The following is a 21455-nucleotide window of genomic DNA, read 5'->3' as shown; positions in this document are numbered from 1 at the left end:
ATGTAGAAAATCTCTAAGATCGGATACTCTGACACCGCATTTTCCATTCCCCCATCCTCACTCTTCCTTCCTCTCCTATCTTGACAGCTAGATGGATAGATAGATAGATTGATTGATTGATTGAATGACTGATAAATAGATTGATAGATGTATATATAGGATACTTCTGGGAAAATGCTCCCAATCAAGCCAGCTAACTTCTCCAGCTACTACTTTGTCTTAAACCAATTTTTTCCCATCACTTGTGTAAGTCTGGGGAAAGCCAGTCTGCCTGCCTTGTCTCTCCCTCTACACCATTCCCTTGCACCTTAATTGCTTTGTCTTGCACACTTACCTCTCTATAATAGGCAACTTCCTCTTCTCAGAGTAAACTAATCCCATGGCTCCTGGAAGAATTGTTCTGTACAGAGCCCTGTGAAGATTAGGCACTGCACAAGCATTTGTAGAGTTGAATTTTTGATTATCCAATAATTATTTTATATTTTATGTTATTGAAACTAACCCTATGTCTCTTACTGAAAAATTTACTTTTCAGGAAAAATAATCCTTTGTGGCCAATTGAATTTATGATAAAGCAAAGATGGCTATAACATAACAAAGCTACTCTTCCCTGCTCCCTCACCAAAGAAAAACTTTCTAAAGATGATAAACTTTCACAAATTCAGCTAATAGCTTTTCTGTATCTCATTATCTGTTTCTACCTATCAAATCCTCACCATGTATCAAGGCTCATCTCAAATGTCTGTTCTCACATAAAGCTTTTCTTGGCCATTGTTAGGGGGAGCATTTTCTTTATCCACTCTACTCTCAGAGCTATATATTGTCATGCTTTTTTTTTAAAGTATTTATTTCCCCATGTAGTATTATAGATATCAATAATCCTACTAAAAAATAAGCTCCCAACCAAACCAGAAATTCTTTTATTCCAAAGGAGGCTTTTTCAAATGTATTTGTTCATGAATGTGTTTTATGCCTGACTCTTTCAGTTTTAACTATGAGATAGTTTCTTACATATAAAAATTACATTAAATGTGTAAGCTATTTTTTGATTGCTCCCTCCTCCTCACCACACACCACAAGGAAAGAGAGGTGGAAAGAAAAGGAGCCCTATTTATTTTTGAGGTATGAATAGTTAAAATGTTAGCTCATTGAAGAACAAAAACTATTATCTAGAAAGAAATCATGAGGAATGTAGTGGGGTTTTTTTTTTGTTTTTATTTTTTGAAAAACGAAATTTGATACGGTATGTTAAGTGCTTCCTAATTTTCTTTTTCACAAACCTAAACTTTGTGTTATTACCTTATTGTACCTCTCAGAATTTCTCAAACCTCGAAACAAAGGAGTAGAAAGTACACAACTACAAAAGACTCCAAATCCTTTTTCTATGTCAGAATACAATACCAACCACTAGTCCAATTACATGGGACTGTTCCTCTTTGAGTCATAGAAAGAACACAATCACGTTTCTTAACTTGTGCTTATGTTCATCAGGCAAATCTAACTGCATTTTAAGCATCTCAGCAATAATAAATAGGAAGCAGACACCTGGCTTAACTTATGGGTTGAGCTTTGCTTTGAAAAGTTGGAATCTTTGCTGGAAAAGGAGGAAAAAAAGCATTCCAAATTTCTGACACTTCACTGATATTCAGAGTCTCAAAACATATTCCATTAGTTTTAGATGCTTCAAGACTTGTATGCATCCAGACCTGGGAATGAATAAGCCAGTGCAAGCAAATGGAGTCTCATTCTAACAGTAAGGCAGATGGTGGAACACTGGCTTTGAAAAAACACAGACCTAAGTTTGAAGACTAACTCCAACGCTTCACTACCCAAGTGAACGAGGACAAGTTACCTTTCTCTTTAAGCTTTAGCTTCTTTGTCAAAAAGAAAAAAAGATAATGCCTTTCTCATTAGAATATTGTGAATATTAACCAGCTCAGATGAGCACCTATAACAGGGCTGGTGCTCAACAAATGTGATAACCCTTACCACTTTAGCAATGAGGAGAAATCGACTCAGCCATAGTTACTGGAGAAAGGAGATATTCTGAGTTTTTTTTTTTTTTAAAGATTTTATTTATTAGAGACACAGGCAGAGGGAGAAGCAGGCTCCATGCAGGGAGCCCGGCGTGGGACTCGATCCAGGGTCTCCAGGATCACGCTCTGGGCTGGAGGCAGCACTAAACCGCTCAGCCACCAGGGCTGCCCTCTGAGTATGTTTTGAAACAGACATCACCTACTAAAGAGAAAGCTCAAAATAATTTTTTAAGTGACTATAGATTGTGGTTTGCATCTATCTTTTCTTGAAGTAAGGAAACTTTTGGCATTAGTGAAACTAATAGCTTTGTGATTATTGCTCCAGGGCAAACTATAAGCTTTCTTTCCCTTCTAAACTAGATGTCAAGTAAAAACAACAACAAAAAGTTCCCAATTCAAATTTTAGAATCGATTTTAGAAACATCCATCAGCTATCCGTACAACTGAACTAATCCAAATAAAATCTTAATCTCAGAATTTCATTTCTGAAGCCATATTTCCATTCACATAAATTATTTTCCTCTTTTCCATTCACATGAATTCAGGAATATCAAGTTCTTCTGATCTGTTTCCTTATTTTTGTGTTCTCTAGAGAAACCCAGATATGTTTTTTTCATATTTGTTGGAACATGACCAGTAATGGTTTGATGTTCTCTATGTACCTTTAGGGTAACTATCCAGGTAATTCTTGTGGGTAGATATTAATTTGCATTTCCCAGATGCTTTCTTTAGTTTTGTCAAACTGCCTCCCAACCCTTAATGGCTTGCACGGACAACTTGGTGACCCACATTTAACATGCCTAGCACTCGTGGTCTTTAGCCAACCTCCTCTGGATTGAGATCTCACAAACTAAGCAAAACCAGGCCTGATGCTTCTTGGATAGAAAACCAGAGGGGAAAAGGATGTGAGCTGAATTATTTAGTAGATGATAATCTTTCCTGAAATCATCACTGAACCAATCACCCCTTGAGGTCTGAAGTTTATCTGGAGGGCATCCCTTGAAATAACATGTAAACCTAAGATACTATTAGTTTTCCCTGTTGCAATCCTTCTTTTGTCTCACATTCTTGAAAAATGAGGAATTCTACTAATATATTTCACAACCAACTGAAGCTTATTCCTTTAAGTGCTAAAACTTTGTAATTTAAATCAAAACCATCATGGGAAATTACGATCTACTTCCCTGTCTTTCTAAACAGAGTGCAATAGGCATCATCTCACCTTGTCTTACATAATTATTAAAGTTTTTTTTATTGATATATACTGATGAACTCCATATCTTTTGTGCTGAAAAGTTTTCTCACATTCACAAAGGCTCTAGATGACTATTTGCATTTTAAATTACTTATCACTTCTTTCTTGTGTCTTAAAACATCCCTTCAGAATTAAATTCCAGTCAGTATCGTACCTTCCCCATTCTGTTTATTGTGTGGTAGATAATCGAAAAAACCAAGACCATTAGAATCATGCTTCAAGAAAAAGCAAATAGTCTCTAAGCAGAAGCCTATGTGAATCTCCTAATAATAAGGTATGTAACCTTTAGTGCACAGCCTTCTTGAGCTTTTCTTCCTTTTTTTTAATGCTTCCTAATTTGATAGTTGTGTGTCTGAGAGTTAAGGTTGGCATCATTGTTTGAATGAGGTGTTACTGCACCAGAACATTTCCTTATAAAAGAACATAAAGAATTTAGTCCTCATCACCTGCAGCCAGTTTCTTGACAAGCCCTGCTTTTTTGTATTTATTACTGAGAATAGACCAGTGAGACAACTTGTACAAGACTGGTAATGCTAGGGACAGAACTAGATACAAAAATTTTATCTTTTAACTTTTCTGATCAATTCAGTAAACTCAAAATAATTGATACGACTCACCTCAAATTTCAATTGAGTATTTTGGGTAAATCAAATGCTATGGATGGAATGGTACTTGTTCATGACGCTGTATTCAAGGATTTCCCTAAATGTTTAATTTTCATAAATGGAAAGGCTGAAGGAGGCTTTGCAAGAAAGAGAGGATAGAACTTTTTCAGTCGAGTTGATGGACTGGATGCCTCAATGGTGCCTGTTTCTGCCACTTGGGACTCAGGGATCTGAACCCAACTTAGACTTTTTAAAAGTGAGAGTTACTGCTAATCATGTGGCTCTTCAAAAATATGTATTAAAGTAAAAAGAGATCTATTTCTTGTCAGCTGCCTATAATTCACCTGATACATAGAAGGCATTAGGTTGATTTATTTGATTTTTAGGAGGATAAAGTCCATCACAAAAACCAACAGCCCTTTAGTTTAAAAAAAAAATTTTTTTAAGACTTTATTTATTCATTTGAGAGAGAGTGTCCATGAGGGAGAGCAGTAGGGGGGTCAGAGGGAAAGGAGAAGCAGAGACCTGGATGCGTGGCCCTGATCTGAGGATCTCAGGACCAATCTCAAGATCATAACCTGAGCTGAAGGCAGATGCTTAACCAGCTGAGCCACCCAGACGCCTTCAATAGCCCTTTTAGCCCAAATCTTTAGGACACAACAGTTTTTGTTAGAAATGAAGCAGTATTAATATAAGATTATATAGATTTATCAGGTTGCTTGTGTGTGTATGTACGCATGTATGTATATATGTGTGTATATATATATATATATATTTTTTAACTTATTTTAAATGCCAGCACCAACCACTTAGGCCACAACAGGAATATGCATTAAAGACATTATCAATCCAGAGGTTTCTTCCTTGCCCTTCACCACTCTGACCTGGGAGCTTTAGAGTGTGGGTGGGCAGGAAAACACCAGGTTCCAGGAGTGGGAGGGGAGCTGAAAGCAAAGTGACTACTGAGAGCCCCGTCGGAGATCCCCCAGGGGGCTGAGTGGAACACTTTCCAGATAAGAGGATCTCCTTGCCCTCAGCCCCATTCTAAACTTTTGGTCCTGGACAGAGAGAATTGGTGAACTCTTTGTTGTCCCCAAAGAACACTGTCCAGTGAACTGTTAGCTTCACTCAGTGCAATTATTTATCTCAACATTAAATTCTGCTCTCCAGACACCTGGGTGGCTCAGTGCCTGGGCCTTTGCCTTTGGTTTAGGTCATGATCCTGGGGTCCTGGTATGGAATCCCACATAGAGCTCCTCTGGAGAGCCCACTTTTCCCTCTGCCTATGTCTCTGTGTCTCTCATGAGTGAATAAATAAAACTTTTTTAAGAATTCCACTCAAGTCTCTTACAATTATTTAAACATAGACCTATGTATTTGGCTATGGGCAAGCAAGCACAAAGACTTCACTCTGACGCTCTGGATCGTGCAGTGAAGTCTCCTTAAAACTAAGGTAGCACAGGGATCCCTGGGTGGCGCAGCGGTTTAGCGCCTGTCTTTGGCCCAGGGCGCGATCCTGGAGACCCGGGATGGAGTCCCACGTCGGGCTCCCGGTGCATGAGGCCTGTTTCTCCCTCTGCCTGTGTCTCTGCCTCTCTCTCACTGTGTGCCTATCATAAAAAAAAAAAAAAAAAAAAAAAAAAAACTAAGCACAGAAAGGAAAAAAATGTGAAATATGGAGCAGCTGGGTTGAAACTAAGACATTATTGTAATCTGTCAAACTTTAGGGGTTTCCCAGCTTGGAATTCACCTGGCTTTACTAGTTTTGGAGGGGTTGACTCTTATTCTGAGTCTAAATCCTACTCCCACGTCCCCAAACACACACACACACACACACACACACGCACACACAAGGCACACGCACAGACACAGCGGGTTATATAATGATGCCAAAACAGACAAGGAAGGGAAGTCGAGATTAATAGCCACGAGAACGGTGATGATTACAACAAGCTCGGCAAGTTGTATTTACACAGCGCCTTCCTTCAAGACCGCAGAGCCCTGCACAGATATCATCTCACTAATCCTCAGTGGAGCTTTCTCAAAGCGGCTTTATCCAGGCTCTGGTGAATGGAGAAAGTGAGGCACAGCGAGCAGAGCTGGTTAAGTCCGCGCTAAGGCTGGAAACCTAACCCGGGGCTCCCGACATACAGGCCATTGTCCCTTCCCCTGGACCACGCCACCTTCCTGTCAGGTGCCTGGTAAACAGGTTAACCGATCTGCTGATTACGCGGCCGCCTGCTTACGTGCAGTGACCTGTGGCAGGCAGCATTTCCTTGTTATAAATTCGCAAATACACAGCAGCGCGGCTACGGGCTCAAATATCGTCTCCAAGCGGAGAAAAGGAAACTGGCCCAACGCAGCCGGGGCGGTGGGGAGCCCGGCGGGCGGCGGGCGGGAGGGGGGCGGGCGTGGGGCGAGGCCCGCGGCCCGGGGCGGCGAAATACAAAACCCAGCCTCATTTGATACATCTTTTTTTTTTTTTTTTTTGGTAGTCTCATAGGCTACTGGCACATTCCTTTAAGAAAAAGGATAGAAAAGAAGAAAGAAAAGAAAACAAGAAAAAGAGAAAAGGAAAAGAGAAAAAGGAAAAGGAAAAGCAAAGGGAAAAAAAGTTAAAAAGGAAAGGGAAGAAGAGGTCCCGGGAGACGACTGGCGCTTGCACTCGGGCCCGCGGAGGGAGACGGTGCCCTCAGAGGGCGCGGGGGCACAGGCGCGCGGGCCTGGGGGGGGTGGAGGGGAGCCTGGGGGGGAGCCTCGGGGGGCGCGGGCCGCCGGGGGAAGCGGTGGCCGTGGGGGGGGGGTTCGGGGGGGGCGCGGGGAGGTGGGGGGGCGCAAGGGCCGCCGGGGGGGACCTCGGGGGGCGCGGGCCTCGGTGGGCGCGGGCCGCGGGGGGGGCTCGGAGGTGCGCGGGGAGGTGGGGGCGCGCACGGGCCGCCGGGGGGGCACCTCGAGGGGCGCGGACCGCGGGGGGGACCTCGGGGGGCGTGGGCCGCGGGGGGGCTCGGAGGGGCGCGGGGAGGTGGGGGCGCGCACGGGCCGCCGGGGGGGGGACCTCGAGGGGCGCGGACCGCGGGGGGAACCTCGGGGGGCGTGGGCCGCAGGGGGGGCTCGGGGGGCGCGGGCCGCGGGGGGCGGCTCGGAGGTGCGCGGGGAGGTGGGGGGTGCGCGGGCCGCCCGGGGGGGACCTCGGAGGGGCGCGGGGAGGTGGGGGCGCGCACGGGCCCCCGGGGGGGGACCTCGGGGGGCGCGGACAGCGGGGGTGAACTCCGGGGGCGCGGGCCGCGGGGGGGGACCTCGGGGGGTGCGCGGGCCGCCCGGGGGGGACCTCGAGGGGCGCGGGCCGCGGTGGTGCTCGGAGGGGCGCGGGGAGGTGGGGGCGCGCACGGGCCCCCCGGGGGGGGAACCTCGGGGGGCGCGGACCGCGGGGGTGAACTCCGGGGGCGCGGGCCGCGGGGGGGACCTCGGGGGGCGTGGGCCGCGGGGGGGACCCCGGGGGGCGCGCGGGCCGCAGGGGGAGCTCGGGGGCGCGCGGCCGGCGCTCCCCTGCGGCGCGGGGCGGCGGGTGGCGGCGGGGCTCGGCGGGGCCGGCGGCCGGCAGCTCCCCTCGGAGGGCCCCACGCACCCCTCCCCCGCGAGGGCGCCCGCCGCCGAGCAGGCTGCGCGCCGCGGTAATTGGGCACAGGGGCCTTTTTCAGAGTCGCTCAGTCGGTAAATGAAACGTCAGCTCCCCTGTGATCCCGCGTGTGCGGGGCGGCGGCGGCTGCCGAGCCGGGAGCGGGGCCCGCCGGCCGCCGCTGCTCTTTCACAGCCGGACCCTGCGCGGCCCGCGCCCCCCGCCGCCTGGGCTGTCCGCCCCGGGGCCGCGGCGCCCCGACCCGCAGCTCGGACCCCGGGCCCCGAGGACGCCCCGTGGAGGAAGGACAGCAGCTTCGGCGGCCACTAGCTCTCCCGGGGACGTGCGCCTCGACGGGCAGCCTTGGCCGGTCGGACGCTCCGCTCCTTCTGCGGCCCTTCGTGGCCACAGGCCGAGCAGGAGCACCTCGATGGAGCCCAGCCCGCCGGGGCCCCGCCTGCTGCTCCCCCGGCACGGACTGGGGAGCTGCCGAGGACCCCCGACGGCCCCCGCACCCGCAAACTGCCTTCACCTTCGTCCTCATGGGGCTCCAGGACCCGGAGGCTTGAGCTCTTGGGAGAGACTCGAGATCCTCGCCCCTGTCAAGGTCACTCACTCTTTGGGGCTCCAGGGGTCGCGACTAATGGCTGGGTGGTGTCTGGACTTGCTGACCTGTGAGATGACCCCGGGAACAGGGCAGAGCTGGTGGGCCTGGGCACACCGTGGCTCCTCCCAAAGAGAGGCCCCAGACTCTGCACCACCCAGTAAGGAGCAACAGCTAGTAAGGAGCCCAACACCCAGTAAGGAGCAACAGCTAGTGAGGAGCCCAACACCCAGTAAGGAGCAACAGCTAGTGAGGAGCCCAACACCCAGGAAGGAGCAACAGCTAGTAAGGAGCCCAACACCCAGGAAGGAGCAACAGCTAGTAAGGAGCAACACCCAGTAAGGAGCAACACCCAGTAAGGAGCAGCACCCAGTAAGGAGCAACACCTAGTAAGGAGCAGCACCTAATAAGGAGCTGCACCTAGTAAGGAGCAACATCTAGTAATAAGCACAGGGCAACACCTCTTACTTAGTTACCCAGCTGCAAGCTGGGTTTTTACTTTATAAGGTTATTACCTTATTTCTTCCTCAGCACAATCTACCTTAGGATGGTAAAGGAAGCTTCTGGAGGTTCAGAGAGTTGCCCAAGCTGCAGCTAGTAGGTGTCAAGTTTGACTCCGTGCTCCAAAGTGTTCCACCAACCCAGGCCGGATAAAGTAGAATCAATCTTGCATGTGGTAAAGCAGCAGAGAAACCAGAAGGGGAGGCAAGAAGGGAGAAGGCATGTTACTTTTTGTTAGCTATTCCTTTAGAAACCCAGCTTGTAGAAGCAATATTCACTTCTCGCTAGAGGGACCCTGCATTAGCTTTTTCCTCTAAAGGAGTCTCTCAAAGGCTTGAGGGTTTAACCCTCATCAGAGGCGCTTCTGTTTCTTAAGTGCTCAACAGGGAAGATCCCAAAATTCACCCAAAATTCAGAGAAGCTAGTGAAAAAAGGGTAAAACTAGTTGTGTTAGCTCGAGTGCCATGGCAAAACATCATAGATTGGGTGGCTTGAACAACAGAAACGTTGCAGCTATGGAGGCCGGATCAGCAGATCAGGATTCGGCATTGCTGGGTTCTGCTGCGAACTCTCTTCCTGGCTTGCTGACAGCTATATTCTTGTGTCCTTACAAGGCAGGAAGAGAACTCCGTCTTCCTCTTCTCATGAGGTCCCACTCCTGGACCTCAGATTAGGACCACACCCTTATGACCTCATTTAACCTTACCCTCTAAAGACCCTATCTCTATGTCCAGTCCCGCTGGGGGTATAAATTGGAAAAGAGAAGACACAGTGTGGTCCAAGGTCCACTAGTAATGGGGGAAAGGTGAAAAATTCAGCACAGTTCTGAAATCCAGAGCTGTGGTACCTTCAACAGCAACAGATATTGATTAATGCATTGATATTAATGGAAATGGGGTAGGAGTCAAAAGGAGAGAACAAAAACCAAGCCCTTGTGGCTGCTATAGAATAATTTCATATTTTAGAATGTCTGACTTAATATTCATTATTTTGCATATACCTTAACTGAAGCTTGGTGCCATCTTTGGGTCGGATACCATGAGACCCCCTTCAGAATGGAATTGCTGTATCGCAATGCCTTGGACACTTCAAAAATCAAAACTTTCTTCAGGAAAGTCAAAGATTTACTTTATAGAGAACTGTATTCGAAAAATTCCTTTCGGGCACCTAGGTGGCTCAGTGGCTGAGCATCTGCCTTTGGCTCAGGTCGTGATCCCAGGGTCCGGTGATTGAGTCCCATATCCCCTGCAGGGAGTCTGCTTCTCTCTCTGCTTGTGTCTCTGCCTCTCTCTCTGTACCCCTCATGAATAAATAAATGAAATATTTAAAAAAAGAGTAAGTTTCTCTCATAACTAAAAGCAACTTATACAAATATTTTTGTAAAGTTAATCATTTCTTTAAGAGAACATTTTTGTTTAATGTGTCAGAAGAATGCCATTTTGGTATGGTTTTCATTTACTTGAAAAATAAGTTCAGGGAGTCCAGATTGATCAGGAACTTGATTACATTTCTCCATATATGAAAGAATAATCCTATTGAGAAGCCTTATCTTGGTCAAACATATGGACAACAGAAGCAATGATTTCCTATTCGTTTTCTAGTAACATTTGTGTGGGTTTAGTTGATTGTGGTAAAGAGCTAGGAACTGAGGACTGCCAAGTTCTAATAAAATTCCTCTCTGACCTTCGTGTCTCAAAAAGAAAAATGATGCACAAGCCCCAAAGCAGCCACACACATGAAGAAATGATAACTATAGTACTGGCCTAAAGAATCTTCCAGTAAATAGTCATTTACATCTTAGTATGAATTGGTTTTCCTTTTAAGTGAGGGATGGAATAATTGCGTTTTCCCACAGTTTTTTTTTTTTTTTTTTTTTACAAATCACTGTATGTTCTTTGGTAGTTAGGATTTCTCTCCATGATCCACACACAGCCCCTCTGGAAACTGTCATTAGATCACTGGAAGGTTTGATGGCTTAGGGAAGAGGTAGAAAGTAGGGAGGATTCTGGTTGATTGTGCCTGGCTCCCTGGATAGCAAGTATGAGGGTGGGGTGGGAAATTGATGGCAGAAGGATTAGAGCTTCAAAATTTCAGGACCGGAAGGCACTTACTGCCCAGTGGACAGGGGAAATAAGATTTCAGCCAATGGATAAGGAGCACGAAAAGGGAATTGGGAAGTAGATTTAATTTGCTTTATGGTTTAACCAGATTAGGTCTTGGGTGTGGGCAGCAATGTCATACAACAAACCTGAGATGTGGCCAACTCCTGGTAGGAAGGTTCATGTGACTTTTTCTGACTGAGTCAGAAATTGAGGACACTTGGGTGGTTTAGCAGTTGAATGTCTGCCTTTGACTCAGGGCGTGATTCCAGGGTCCTGGGATTGAGTCCCACATCAGGCTCCCTGCAGGGAGCCTGCATCTCCTTCTGCCCGTGTCTCTGCCTCTCTCTGTGTGTCTCTCATGAATAAATAAAATCTTAAAAACAAAAATACGAGTCACTAAAATGCTATTATTATGCATGATTGAGATAACTATTGCTCAGAAAGAATTAAAGCACTACACACTAAATTACAACGATTCCACTTCTTGCAGCTCTGGGTTGGCCATACCCCTCGGTCAATACATTTACCCTTTGTTTCATTGGATAGGCCCTATTAAGCCACATTTATTGAAAAAGCCTAGGCTCTATTTCTTGACCAGCAACTACAGATTATTTTTTTTAATGTTTTTTATTGTGGTGAAATATACATAACATCATAAAATTTGCCATTTCAACCATTTTTAAGGGAACAGTTCAGTGGCATTAAGTACACCCAAAAAATTTTTTTTTAAAGATTTTATTTATTTATTCATGAGAGACACATAGAGAGAGGCAGAGACAGAGGCAGAGGGAGAAGCAGGTTCCATGCAGGGAGCCCGATGAGAGACTCAACCCTGGGGCTCCAGGATCATGCCCTGGGCCAAAGGCAGGCGCTCAACCGCTGAGCCAGCCAGGGATGCCAGTACATTCAAATTGTTGTGCAACCATCCACCATTCATCTCCAGAACTTTTTTATCCTCCCAAACAGAAGCTCGTACCGCTTAGACAATAATTCCTTATTCTCCTCTCCCCTGGCCTTTGGTGACCACTGGTTTCCCTTCTGCCTCTATGTATTTTATTATTTTAGGTACCTTATATAGATGGAATAATGTAATGTTGTCCTTTTGTGTCTGTCTTCTTTCATTTGGCACAGTATCTTTAAGTTTTATCCATGATGTAACCGGTGTCAGAATTTCCTTCCTTTTTAAGGCTGCGCGATACTGTACATATATACGTTTTGTTTATCCATTCATCCATAGGTTGGAAGTAAATTACCTTTTAAAAAGTGCACCAGTACTTACACATAAAAATGATGCTGTCTTTCAGAAGAGGGCACTTGGAAGATTATACACTTTCTCAGAGATGAGTTGTATTATGAGCTAAATCATGTTTCCTCCAAATTCATATGTTGAAGCCCTGACTCCAAGTACCTCAGAATGTGACTGTGTTTGGAGATAGAGCTTTTAATGTGGTGATTAGGTTAAGATGAGGTGTCAGAGTGGGCCCTAATCTAATTTGACTGCTATCCTCATAAGAATAAAAAAAGCAGAACACAAAGAGACTCCAGGGATGTCTCTGACCAGGGATGTACACACCAAGAAAAGGCCATGTGAGGACACAGCAAGAAGATGACCATCTGCAAGCCAAGAGACAGGTTTCAGGAGAAACCAACCCTGCCAACACCTTGATCTGGGACTTTTGGCCTCCAGAAGTGTGGGAAAATAAATTTCTGTTGTTTAAGCCATCTATCTAGTCTGTGATATTTTGTCATGGCAGCCTTAGCAAACTAACGTAACTTGCTATAAAAAACATTTGGGGTGCTTTTGTGGAATGGCCTCAGCATCAGTTTAAGGCCATGCACCAAAACCAGCCTCATTACTTTATAGTCACAAACAATACTTCTCTGCTTGATCATTTGTGTGTGTGTGTGTGTGGGGGGGGGGGGTGTCATCATTTTTGGCTTTAAATGGCTTTTTGACTCCTTAAACAAAAACTTAAGTCCTCTCTTAAAGGATAAAATTCCTTCTATTGAGGATATTCAAAAGAATGCTCTGCCAACTTTCAAGGAAATTCCTAAAGGAAATTGCTTCGAGCAATTGAAATAAGCATTTGTCTACCATGGAAACTTGCATCAAGGGATATACTGCTCATTAAGATGTGTATGCTGTTATATTTGCTAAGGAATCTGTCACGTGGCTTTATATTTCTGTGTCTTCTATCTAAATATGAATGTGCATTTGGAACTTGCTCGGCACTTTTTCTCCAAAAACTCAAGCTCTTCAAAGAGTTCCATGACCTGACTCTTAAACCAAAGCTTCAGAGCCTTCTGTTTCCTTAATCCGCAGCTGGATTGCTTTGATACTTTGGTCAAAAGGATCAGCTCTCAATGGGTCTTGGCTCATGGGCAAGCTCCAGTGCAGCCCCCCGTCCCCTGCTGGCAGAAGAAACAAGTAAAGGTGGGGGTCATGATGACAACACTGAATGATAAGGAGAAGAGAGCAAGTAAGTCCTAGGAAACTAGGCTTTGTGTTTTGAGGGAAAATAACTGAGTTGGAATTCGTGACCTTGAGCCATTATATGCACCTAACTTGGTGGAGACTTCACATTTGCCAGACACTCTCCTAAAAGCTTTCAATTACATTATCTTATAGGAACGTACGGATCTCTAACTCTACTGAGGGTCCTTTGTCTACAAATACCCCATTGAAAATTTTTCACATATGATACAAACTGAGAATCATTTATTTTTCTAAAAAACAAAGTCCTATTTTTGCTGGGATGAACTTCTTGAGGCTAGGGTCCATGCCCTTGTCATCTTTACATGGTTAGCATCAGGCACTGAGTGGCACTCATAAATGTTCAATGAATGACCAATAGCCCTTCTTCGGTAAGTTTTCAGTTTCTGTAATCCCAAAGTCCACGATCCTCTGTTGTGGTCCTCACTTGTGTCTCATTCCCACTTGATGGTCCCTCATTCTGACATCTTCATGTTGAAATGCAAATTTATGGTAAAACTTTGCTCATGGCCACAATAGCTTTTAGCTTCATCACAGCTCTAAAATTTGAACTTGTAAGGTTGGTTAGGATTAAGAAAAGTAAATGGAGGGACACTGGCTGGCTCAGTGGTTGAGCGTCTGCCTTTGGCTCAGGTCATGGTCCCGGGGTCCTGTGATCGAGTCCCACATCGGGCTCCTTGTAGGGAGCTTGCTTCTCCCTCTGCCTAGGTCTCTGCCTCTCTCTCTCTCTCTCTGACTCTCATGAATGAATAAATAAAATCTTAAAAAAAAAAAGAAAAGTAAATGGTTGCTACGTAAGCTTGGGCTTGAGTCAGGTGGAAATGGACTTGGACTGAAGTTCTGTCCTCTACTGCAGACCATCTCTCATGCAGGTGAAGAATGCGGTCTTGGCCAAAAGAATCCAGCCCTTAAAGCTTCCTTAATTTTTGAAGTCAAATGGCTTTAAGGTACTCCTTCAGGCTTCAGATCATTGGTGAAATTAGATTAATGCAAGAGAACTCTTTTAGTTAAGAAAAAGAAATCCTACTGCATAATAACAATTCTTTTCATCAGAAAGGGACGAATGGATTGAAACACCCATTAAGAGACCTGCCTTTGTCTCCCACCATGTTAGAATTCTATGGCTGGTGTGAAACTCAAAGAACTCATTCCACTGTTACCCCAAAACATGCCATATACAGAATGACTGTATGTGGACAGAGACTAAGAAAGATACCCCTATCCAGTGAAACAAGCTTGAATTCCTTATCCTTAAAATACTTCTCAAATGAGCCCTCATTCTTTCAGCAGACCACCATGCAGGCTGGCAGGTGGGGGTGCTTCCTTTGTGAACACCAAAGCCCTAAAGAACTTCTTAACTGTGCCTGAACTTGGCAATCATGTCTATTGTGAATGAGCTTTCTTTTCTGAGGACCAAGGAATGCAATATGAACAATTTACCTTTTTTCTTCAGGAGCTATTTTATTCCTCATTAATGGCAAGAGAAAAGGGCTTATAAGGGCCCTTGACATGTAAACGTCTAATTAGGAAACTTTCAAAGCTGACATCATCTAAAATGCTCACATTTTTTTTTTAAAAAAAGAAGAAAAAGAAAGAATTTAGCATTATACTGCTAAAGAAGTCCTCCAATAAAATGAGCTTCTTTTTTGTACATTCCACTTGAGCTAGGCTGAGCCCGTTGCTCTCATCTATTAAGTTAAATGTTCACATTCTCATTTGGCGCAGTCCTGGGGGCATGTAGTATTTATTCACACTCACGGTTTTAGCCTGGGTTTCCCTGAAGGAAGGGCTGATATCAGGCCTTGTGTGCAGATGAGATCATCTGGCAATTCTTGGGAGGAGAAGAGAGGTCAAAGAGAGTAGGACAGCAATGGAGAGAGAAACACCCTAACTATGGGAAGCAGGGGCTTGATGCTTCTCAAGGGCCATCTGAGAAGCCCACTTAATGCCTTCCAGAATTGTCTTCTTGAAAGCTAGGAAGCAAGTCCATATATCCATTGACTTCCCTCTTATTGGTCAAGGTCATCCTCAGGAGTGTTAACTTCCTGATCTATGCAGATGCTTGGGTCAAGCCAACACTCATCAGTATCTGAGGTGGCACAGGGTAGGAAGCACAAACATGTGATATACTATGTATTGCTACATAAAAAGATAACCCTAAGGTTAGTGGCTTAAAACCACAAACAAGTATTTCACAGTTCCCATGGATCATCAGGGATATTGGAACAGCTGGGTAATTTTAGCTCAGGGTTCACTCATGACATATGAACCTGAGCTTCTGTCATCTGATGGCTTGACTGGGGCTGAGGGTCTGCTTACCAGCTGGCCCATTCACACAGCTGATAGCAGAACATCTTGGTTCTTTGCTGAGGTTCACACTAGGCTTTATTCACTCATCACATGGGCCTCCACACAAGGCTGCCTATGTGTCTTTACAGAACGGCAGCCAGCTTTTCCCAGAATGAGTGATCCATCCAAGATAGCAAGCAGAAGCCACAATTGTCTTTTATGTCTTAGGCAATATTATCTATGCTATTGGTCACTTAAACCAACCTTTGACACAATGTGGGAAGGGACTATATGAGAATGGGAATATAAGAAAGCAGAGATAATTGGGGGCTATCATATAGGCTAGCTATCACACATACCCATATGTGGGTATGTGCTAAAGGGGCACTGTCAGCAAAAAAATGTGCCAAAAACCATACAGAACCATGTAGGCCAACAACAGCTGTAATAATACATGAAGATGTAAGTCATGGCAATCCAGATGCCTGGTTGAGCTACACCCACTTCATGCTTTTTACCATTCATACCCAATCATTTCCTTGGCTCCTCAAGTTCAATCTAGGAGGATGTTAAATAATGAGGATCTCAGAAAATACTGATGGGAAAAGCTAATCTAGAGTTCTAAAACACAAGTACAATAGATGATCTGAAAGTGGTATACATCTTGGACTGATTAAATCATTTAGAAAGTTTATTTCTTGGTTTTCTTTCACCCTCAAACCACAACAGACAGGCTACAGAAGCCAACACATGACTGTCTCCCTTTTAACAGGAGAGCAGAACAGATCAGATGCTCCAGTTTTATGGAATAGGCAAGATACAGCCCTAAGTGAAACAAATCTGTGTTAAACACAAATGTCAATCAAATGCATTCATCATAAGAAGATTCATTTTGGTTTAACTGCAGTTAATATTACAACAGACTTCTTCAGCATATAAGGGATGAAGGACACGTTCCCCAAAGTCATGATTTATTAAAACATATGCAACAAGGGGCGTCTGGGTGGCTCAGTCGGTTGAGCATCCTACTCTTGATTTTGGTGCAGGCCATGATCTCATGGGTTGTGGGATGAAGCCTGGCGTCGGGCTTCCTGCTCAGTGGGGAGTCTGTTTCTCTTCTTCTCCCTCTCCCTCTGCCCCTCCATGCACTCTCTGTCTCTCTGTTTTTCTCTAAAATAAATGCATCTTTTTAAAAATCTTTGAAAAAATAAGTAAAAAAGAAAACACATGTAACAAAATCATTCGCATGGACAAGGGGAAAAAAGCATTTTCAACCACAGGATAGGCTAAAAAACTTTAAGTTGCAAGGACAACGAATTGCCCATCCAACATCCATACTCACCCTTTTTCCTTATTAACAGTAAGAAATTTTGATTCCCAGCTTGAAAAACACTTTCCTCTTTTCTGGCAACTTGGAATGGCCATATGACACTCTTCTGACCAATAATATTCATGTGAAGTCTGTTAACGAATTCCAAGAGTTTGCTTTCCTGACACACACGTGACTCCTGTCACCCCCTGTGAAGTTGAGAGAGTGACTGACACTGGAGCCCAAGTAGCCACCTTGTCATCATGAGGGAAGGGCCAAGAAAATCGCAGAGACTCTGGGCCATCCATAGTCAGCCACTGGTTAGCTTCATCCTTGTGTGAGAAAAGGAAGCCACTCTGTGGCTTTAGCCACTATTGTTGGCTTTTCTCTTACTTGCACTTTAACTCGATCCCTAGGGAACACAGCTCACACAAGTATTTTTAGGTTATCCCTAACCAAGTGGTAATTTTATTGCACTGATTTAAATTAATTTAATTAACGAATTAAAAAATTAAATTTACAAATTTTTCATTGTCTTCAAAGAAGCAGTTTCAAAGTTGTCCAATTTGTGAAACCATCATTGTTGACTTAGCCCCATGATGGTCCTGACACCTCTGCATATTAGCATTTTCTTCAGTCCTTGCAACTGCCCAAATTATCACACGCTTCTGGGTCTTCACATCATGTCAGTGTTTCTAACTATATGTCTGACTCCTCTGCTTGTTCCATCCCCAATTTCTCCCTGATTCCCCTGATCTAAACCAAGTTACATTCCCATGTAGACTGAGCTTTTTCTTTCTGGAACTTAGCAAATTTTTGCTTATGTATTTATTTTTGAGAGTAAGTGTACAGTATCTGTTTCCCCACTGAAGTGTAAGCTCAGGGAGACCAGGGCTGTGTTCACCCTTTTACTCCTCAGCCCGGAAATTGGTGCTAGATGAAATGTTACGTCCACAGTGTCATTAAAGGAGCTCCTGGAAAGTCTATAGTGGAGAGCTCTAAGGATTTATAGAATTGAGATATTATCAGAGATGATCCCCATACTGAATTATGCTAATTTAAACATTTAACTGCTCTTCTACTTGTTTCTCACTTGTCATTCTCTCTCCCTGGAAGCCTCTCAGGAGCAAGAATGCATCCAGGGATTGCAACCTCCCCCCACACAGACCAGACAAACTTTCACAGTGTCAAGCCGATCAATAGAGTTTCCAGAATGACAGGCCAGGTTCTAATCCTTCTTAGTCACCTTAAATAGAGGGATATACAGATTGTCCATATTTAGAGGCAAGAACCTCTTCATGCTCCACCCCCTTTTTTAAGGGCTGCATTTTGAAGAGGTAAATACAGACTGGAAAATATCTGTTTACACTCTGGTGGCAAAGCAGGCATCTGGAGAGCATTTAACTATGGTGATACTTTGCTCCCAAGTAAAGGTTCTGTTTGTTACAATATGACACAAAGCTATTTGGCTTTTCAGAAAGGCGCCATTCTCCTTCTGAGTTCTATACAAAACGGAAGGCAAGATTTCAAGATAAGCTATTTTGAGACTATTAAAACATGGGCAAACCAAAATGAAAAAACCAGGACAAACTGGAAAGAAATCCAACAAGTCAGAAGAAAAATCGAAAATATAATACCCGCTTGTGAAATATATTACCGTTTGCTGCTTATTCTATTTGTTTCCTTTAAGCACTTCTTACAATGGAAATGCCTGTAGTGAGTCCTGCCTACCCGGAAAGCTGGTTAAGCCAGACTGTCTGGGGCTTGAATGACATGGAGGCAGGAAGTGGGATAAGAGAGGTGGGGAGGTAGAGAGAGGTTGGCTGGAAGCGTTTCCAGGGACGGGCTACACTGGGAGATTCTGCAGTCTCAGTAACATGAGGTCAGTGGAGACAAGGTTTCTGGAATATCTGGGTGCTTATATACCCAGATTACTCGGGTCCCAAAGGAGTCAGGTAGAAGGGTTTCTATTGCACAAATAAATCTCTGACTCAGCAGTTGATTTAATTGAAAGTAGAGCTTTTATAAGTTACTCATTTTCTCCTGGAGTTAGGATATAAATCCTTAAAAATGAATATTTTAAATTAGTAAATAAAATTCATATAAAAGTAGACCGTGATAGGATACAAATGAACTTAACAATTCTTTAGTCATTATTTGAGAAATACCTGCTTTAAGGATAGGGGAATGTAATATATATATATATATATATATATATATATATATATATATATATATATTCCTGGCTTTTAATATGACCTCAATATACTAAAAGTACTGCAAAAAAATGTCATTTTTAAAAAATTCATAATACTTCTCGTGCCTTTTAGACAAGATCTTTGAAAGGTTACACAGAAGCAACGCATCATAAAGAACTAACTAGGGGCACCTCAGTGGCTCAGTTGGTTAAGCATCCGACTCTTGATTTATACTCAAGTCATGATCTCCAGGTCGCGAGGTCGAGCCCCACATTGCTGAGATTCTCTCTCCCTCTCTCTCTGCCCTTCCCTCTGCTCATGCTCACTCTCTAAATAAATAAACAAATATCTTTTATTAAAAAAAAACCTTTAAAAGAAAAAACAAAGGACTAAAAAATATCAGAAACATGGAATTAATAAATCTAAGATAATTATATACTTTTGTACTTTGTGTGTCACTATAACAAGGGTAATAGGTTTAGATCTAGATAGGTGTTACCTTTGCCAGACAGATATTTTATCTTTGAATGCTATTCCACTGGAAAAAAAATTCTGAGGCCAGAATATCCATCTGGAAGTGATGACTTATAATTAATGTCACTTTGAAGTCCACAAAAACAAGGTGTACCGGTGCCTTCACTTATCTATTCTTTGGGGAATCAGCCTCATTAAGCTGAACTGGAGGTCAGAAAAATGAGTAGCTTTCAGCATAGAGCTGGTGCTATGAGAGCTTTCAGCATTGGTGCTAATAAAGTATAGATGACTGTTGAAAATGTTTTTTAAGTCACTGTTGCTGTTTTAACTATAACTTGGAGTGGACAGAGCAAATAGCAGTTCTACTTGTCTATTCTTAAGTCCTAATAAGTAACTAAATGAATAAATCCCTAGAACTTTCTCATGAAAACATACATAAGAGGGCTGCCCAATGTTAGGAGCTTGAGTCTAGCTGGGCCTCTGTCATAGTTTCCATTGCTTGTGTTTTCATCCTTAGGTAAATAGAAATATTTCACCTGTGATGTCACAGTTTAATCTGTGGGGCTTGGGCTAGAAGAAACAGATGAAATTGATGGAAGTTTTACTGAGTGGACAATGTGATTTTTCACTCTGTTTGAGTGACACTGTTTTGTGTATATACATGGAAAAAGAAAGTTTAACAAGCCATGATTTACTATGAGAATGGGGACATATGAGTGGTTCTCAAGCCAAAATGCAGAGATTCTCTCTTTGTGAGGACAAATTTGATTAAGATGCACCCCTGGTCTACTTTTTGTGGTACTGGACAGGGAGCCAAATGTTTAGCTTCAATGTAACCATCTTTCCAGCATCCTTGAGGAAAAAGCTGCCTATTAACATTTGGGTGAACAATATCTATGAGTGATGGAAGGAAAAGAACTCAGAGGCAGGAAAGCAGTGGGCACTGGTAGGCTGTAAAACCTGCATGCAGTTTGTGAAAAAACCAGAAGGCTAAAAGAAGGAAAATGGAATTCTGTGCATTCCCTTCTTTGGTTTCCTCAAACTGCCACAGTCTTTAGACTCAAGAAATTCTTTCTTGGCTGCAGTGATGCAGTGAATACTCTAATGTTTGTACGAACAGAGAAATAAAAGAGCACAGTTAACATAAAATAATGAGGCATCCTTTCAAGTCATACACATAGTCACCTCCTGCTCCTTCCCTATAGGTCAGCAAAATGCTAAACATGTAGACACGGGCTCAGCAACCAGCTTTTTGCTATAAAATTACCAGGAGATATGAACCAGACTCAGATATTTGAAATCTGTATGCATAAAATCTGTTCATGTAGCACAACTTTTTAATATGTTTTTTATTTTTTATTTTTTATTTTTTTATTTATTTATGTTAGTCACAGAGAGAGAGAGAGAGAGGCAGAGACACAGGCAGAGGGAGAAGCAGGCTCCATGCACCGGGAGCCCGACACGGGACTTGATCCCGGGTCTCCAGGATCGCGCCCTGGGCCAAAGGCAGGCGCCAAACCGCTGCACCACCCAGGGATCCCCAACTCTTTAATTTTTGTTCAAAGCTCTAAACCAAAGTGGTGAAACACCATTACTCAGAAATCCTGGGGGGGGGGGTGGTAGAGATGAGGAGTTGGGTGTGAAGACTGGAAGACAGGAAGAGAGAAATGGGAGGTCATTTAGGAGATTTGAGATTTGGGCTTATCTCATTGCTAAAGACGTCTGCTTTCTACCTGAGGCAGCAGAATTGCAGAACAATTAATCTTTCTCTTACTGACAGATAATCTTTTGTAATTATGGCCGCTGGATCAAGCAAATTACTCCCAACAAATATTGATGAATATTTTCTATGTGTTGGACACTGTTGGGCACAGAAGATACAAAAATGAGTAAAAAAACAATTCCTTTCTTGGAGATACTTACAATTGAATAGGAAAGAGCACTCATTGGCTTCAAAGCAGAAACAATCAAT

The 21455-nt window shown here is 43.8% G+C and overlaps 1 protein-coding gene across 3 annotated transcripts in view; it reads right to left on the bottom strand.

Moving 5' to 3' along the window:
* The window catches only part of MRPS28 (mitochondrial ribosomal protein S28), a 185409-nt gene that overhangs the window by 49856 nt on the left and 114098 nt on the right, over nucleotides 1–21455 (bottom strand). The window contains exons 4-5 of one of the 3 annotated variants that reach the window (XR_011996618.1): nucleotides 16845–17020; nucleotides 16176–16672 (exon numbers count right to left, since the gene is read on the bottom strand). Coding sequence is in view for 1 of the 3 variants with exons in the window: in XM_072734429.1 (XP_072590530.1) it covers nucleotides 8659–8782 (124 nt within the window). In the remaining 2 variants the exon portion in view is untranslated. Of the gene's footprint in view, nucleotides 1–8631; nucleotides 8783–16175; nucleotides 17021–21455 lie in introns of those variants that run through there. The other 2 variants (XM_072734429.1, XR_011996617.1) reach the window with 2 other exon arrangements.

Source organism: Vulpes vulpes, chromosome 13, assembly GCF_048418805.1.
Source record: "Vulpes vulpes isolate BD-2025 chromosome 13, VulVul3, whole genome shotgun sequence".
In the NCBI taxonomy this organism is placed as follows: Eukaryota; Metazoa; Chordata; class Mammalia; order Carnivora; family Canidae; genus Vulpes; species Vulpes vulpes.
The sequence above is the reverse complement of the archived record's forward strand: the minus strand, read 5'-3'. Positions and strand labels throughout refer to the sequence as shown.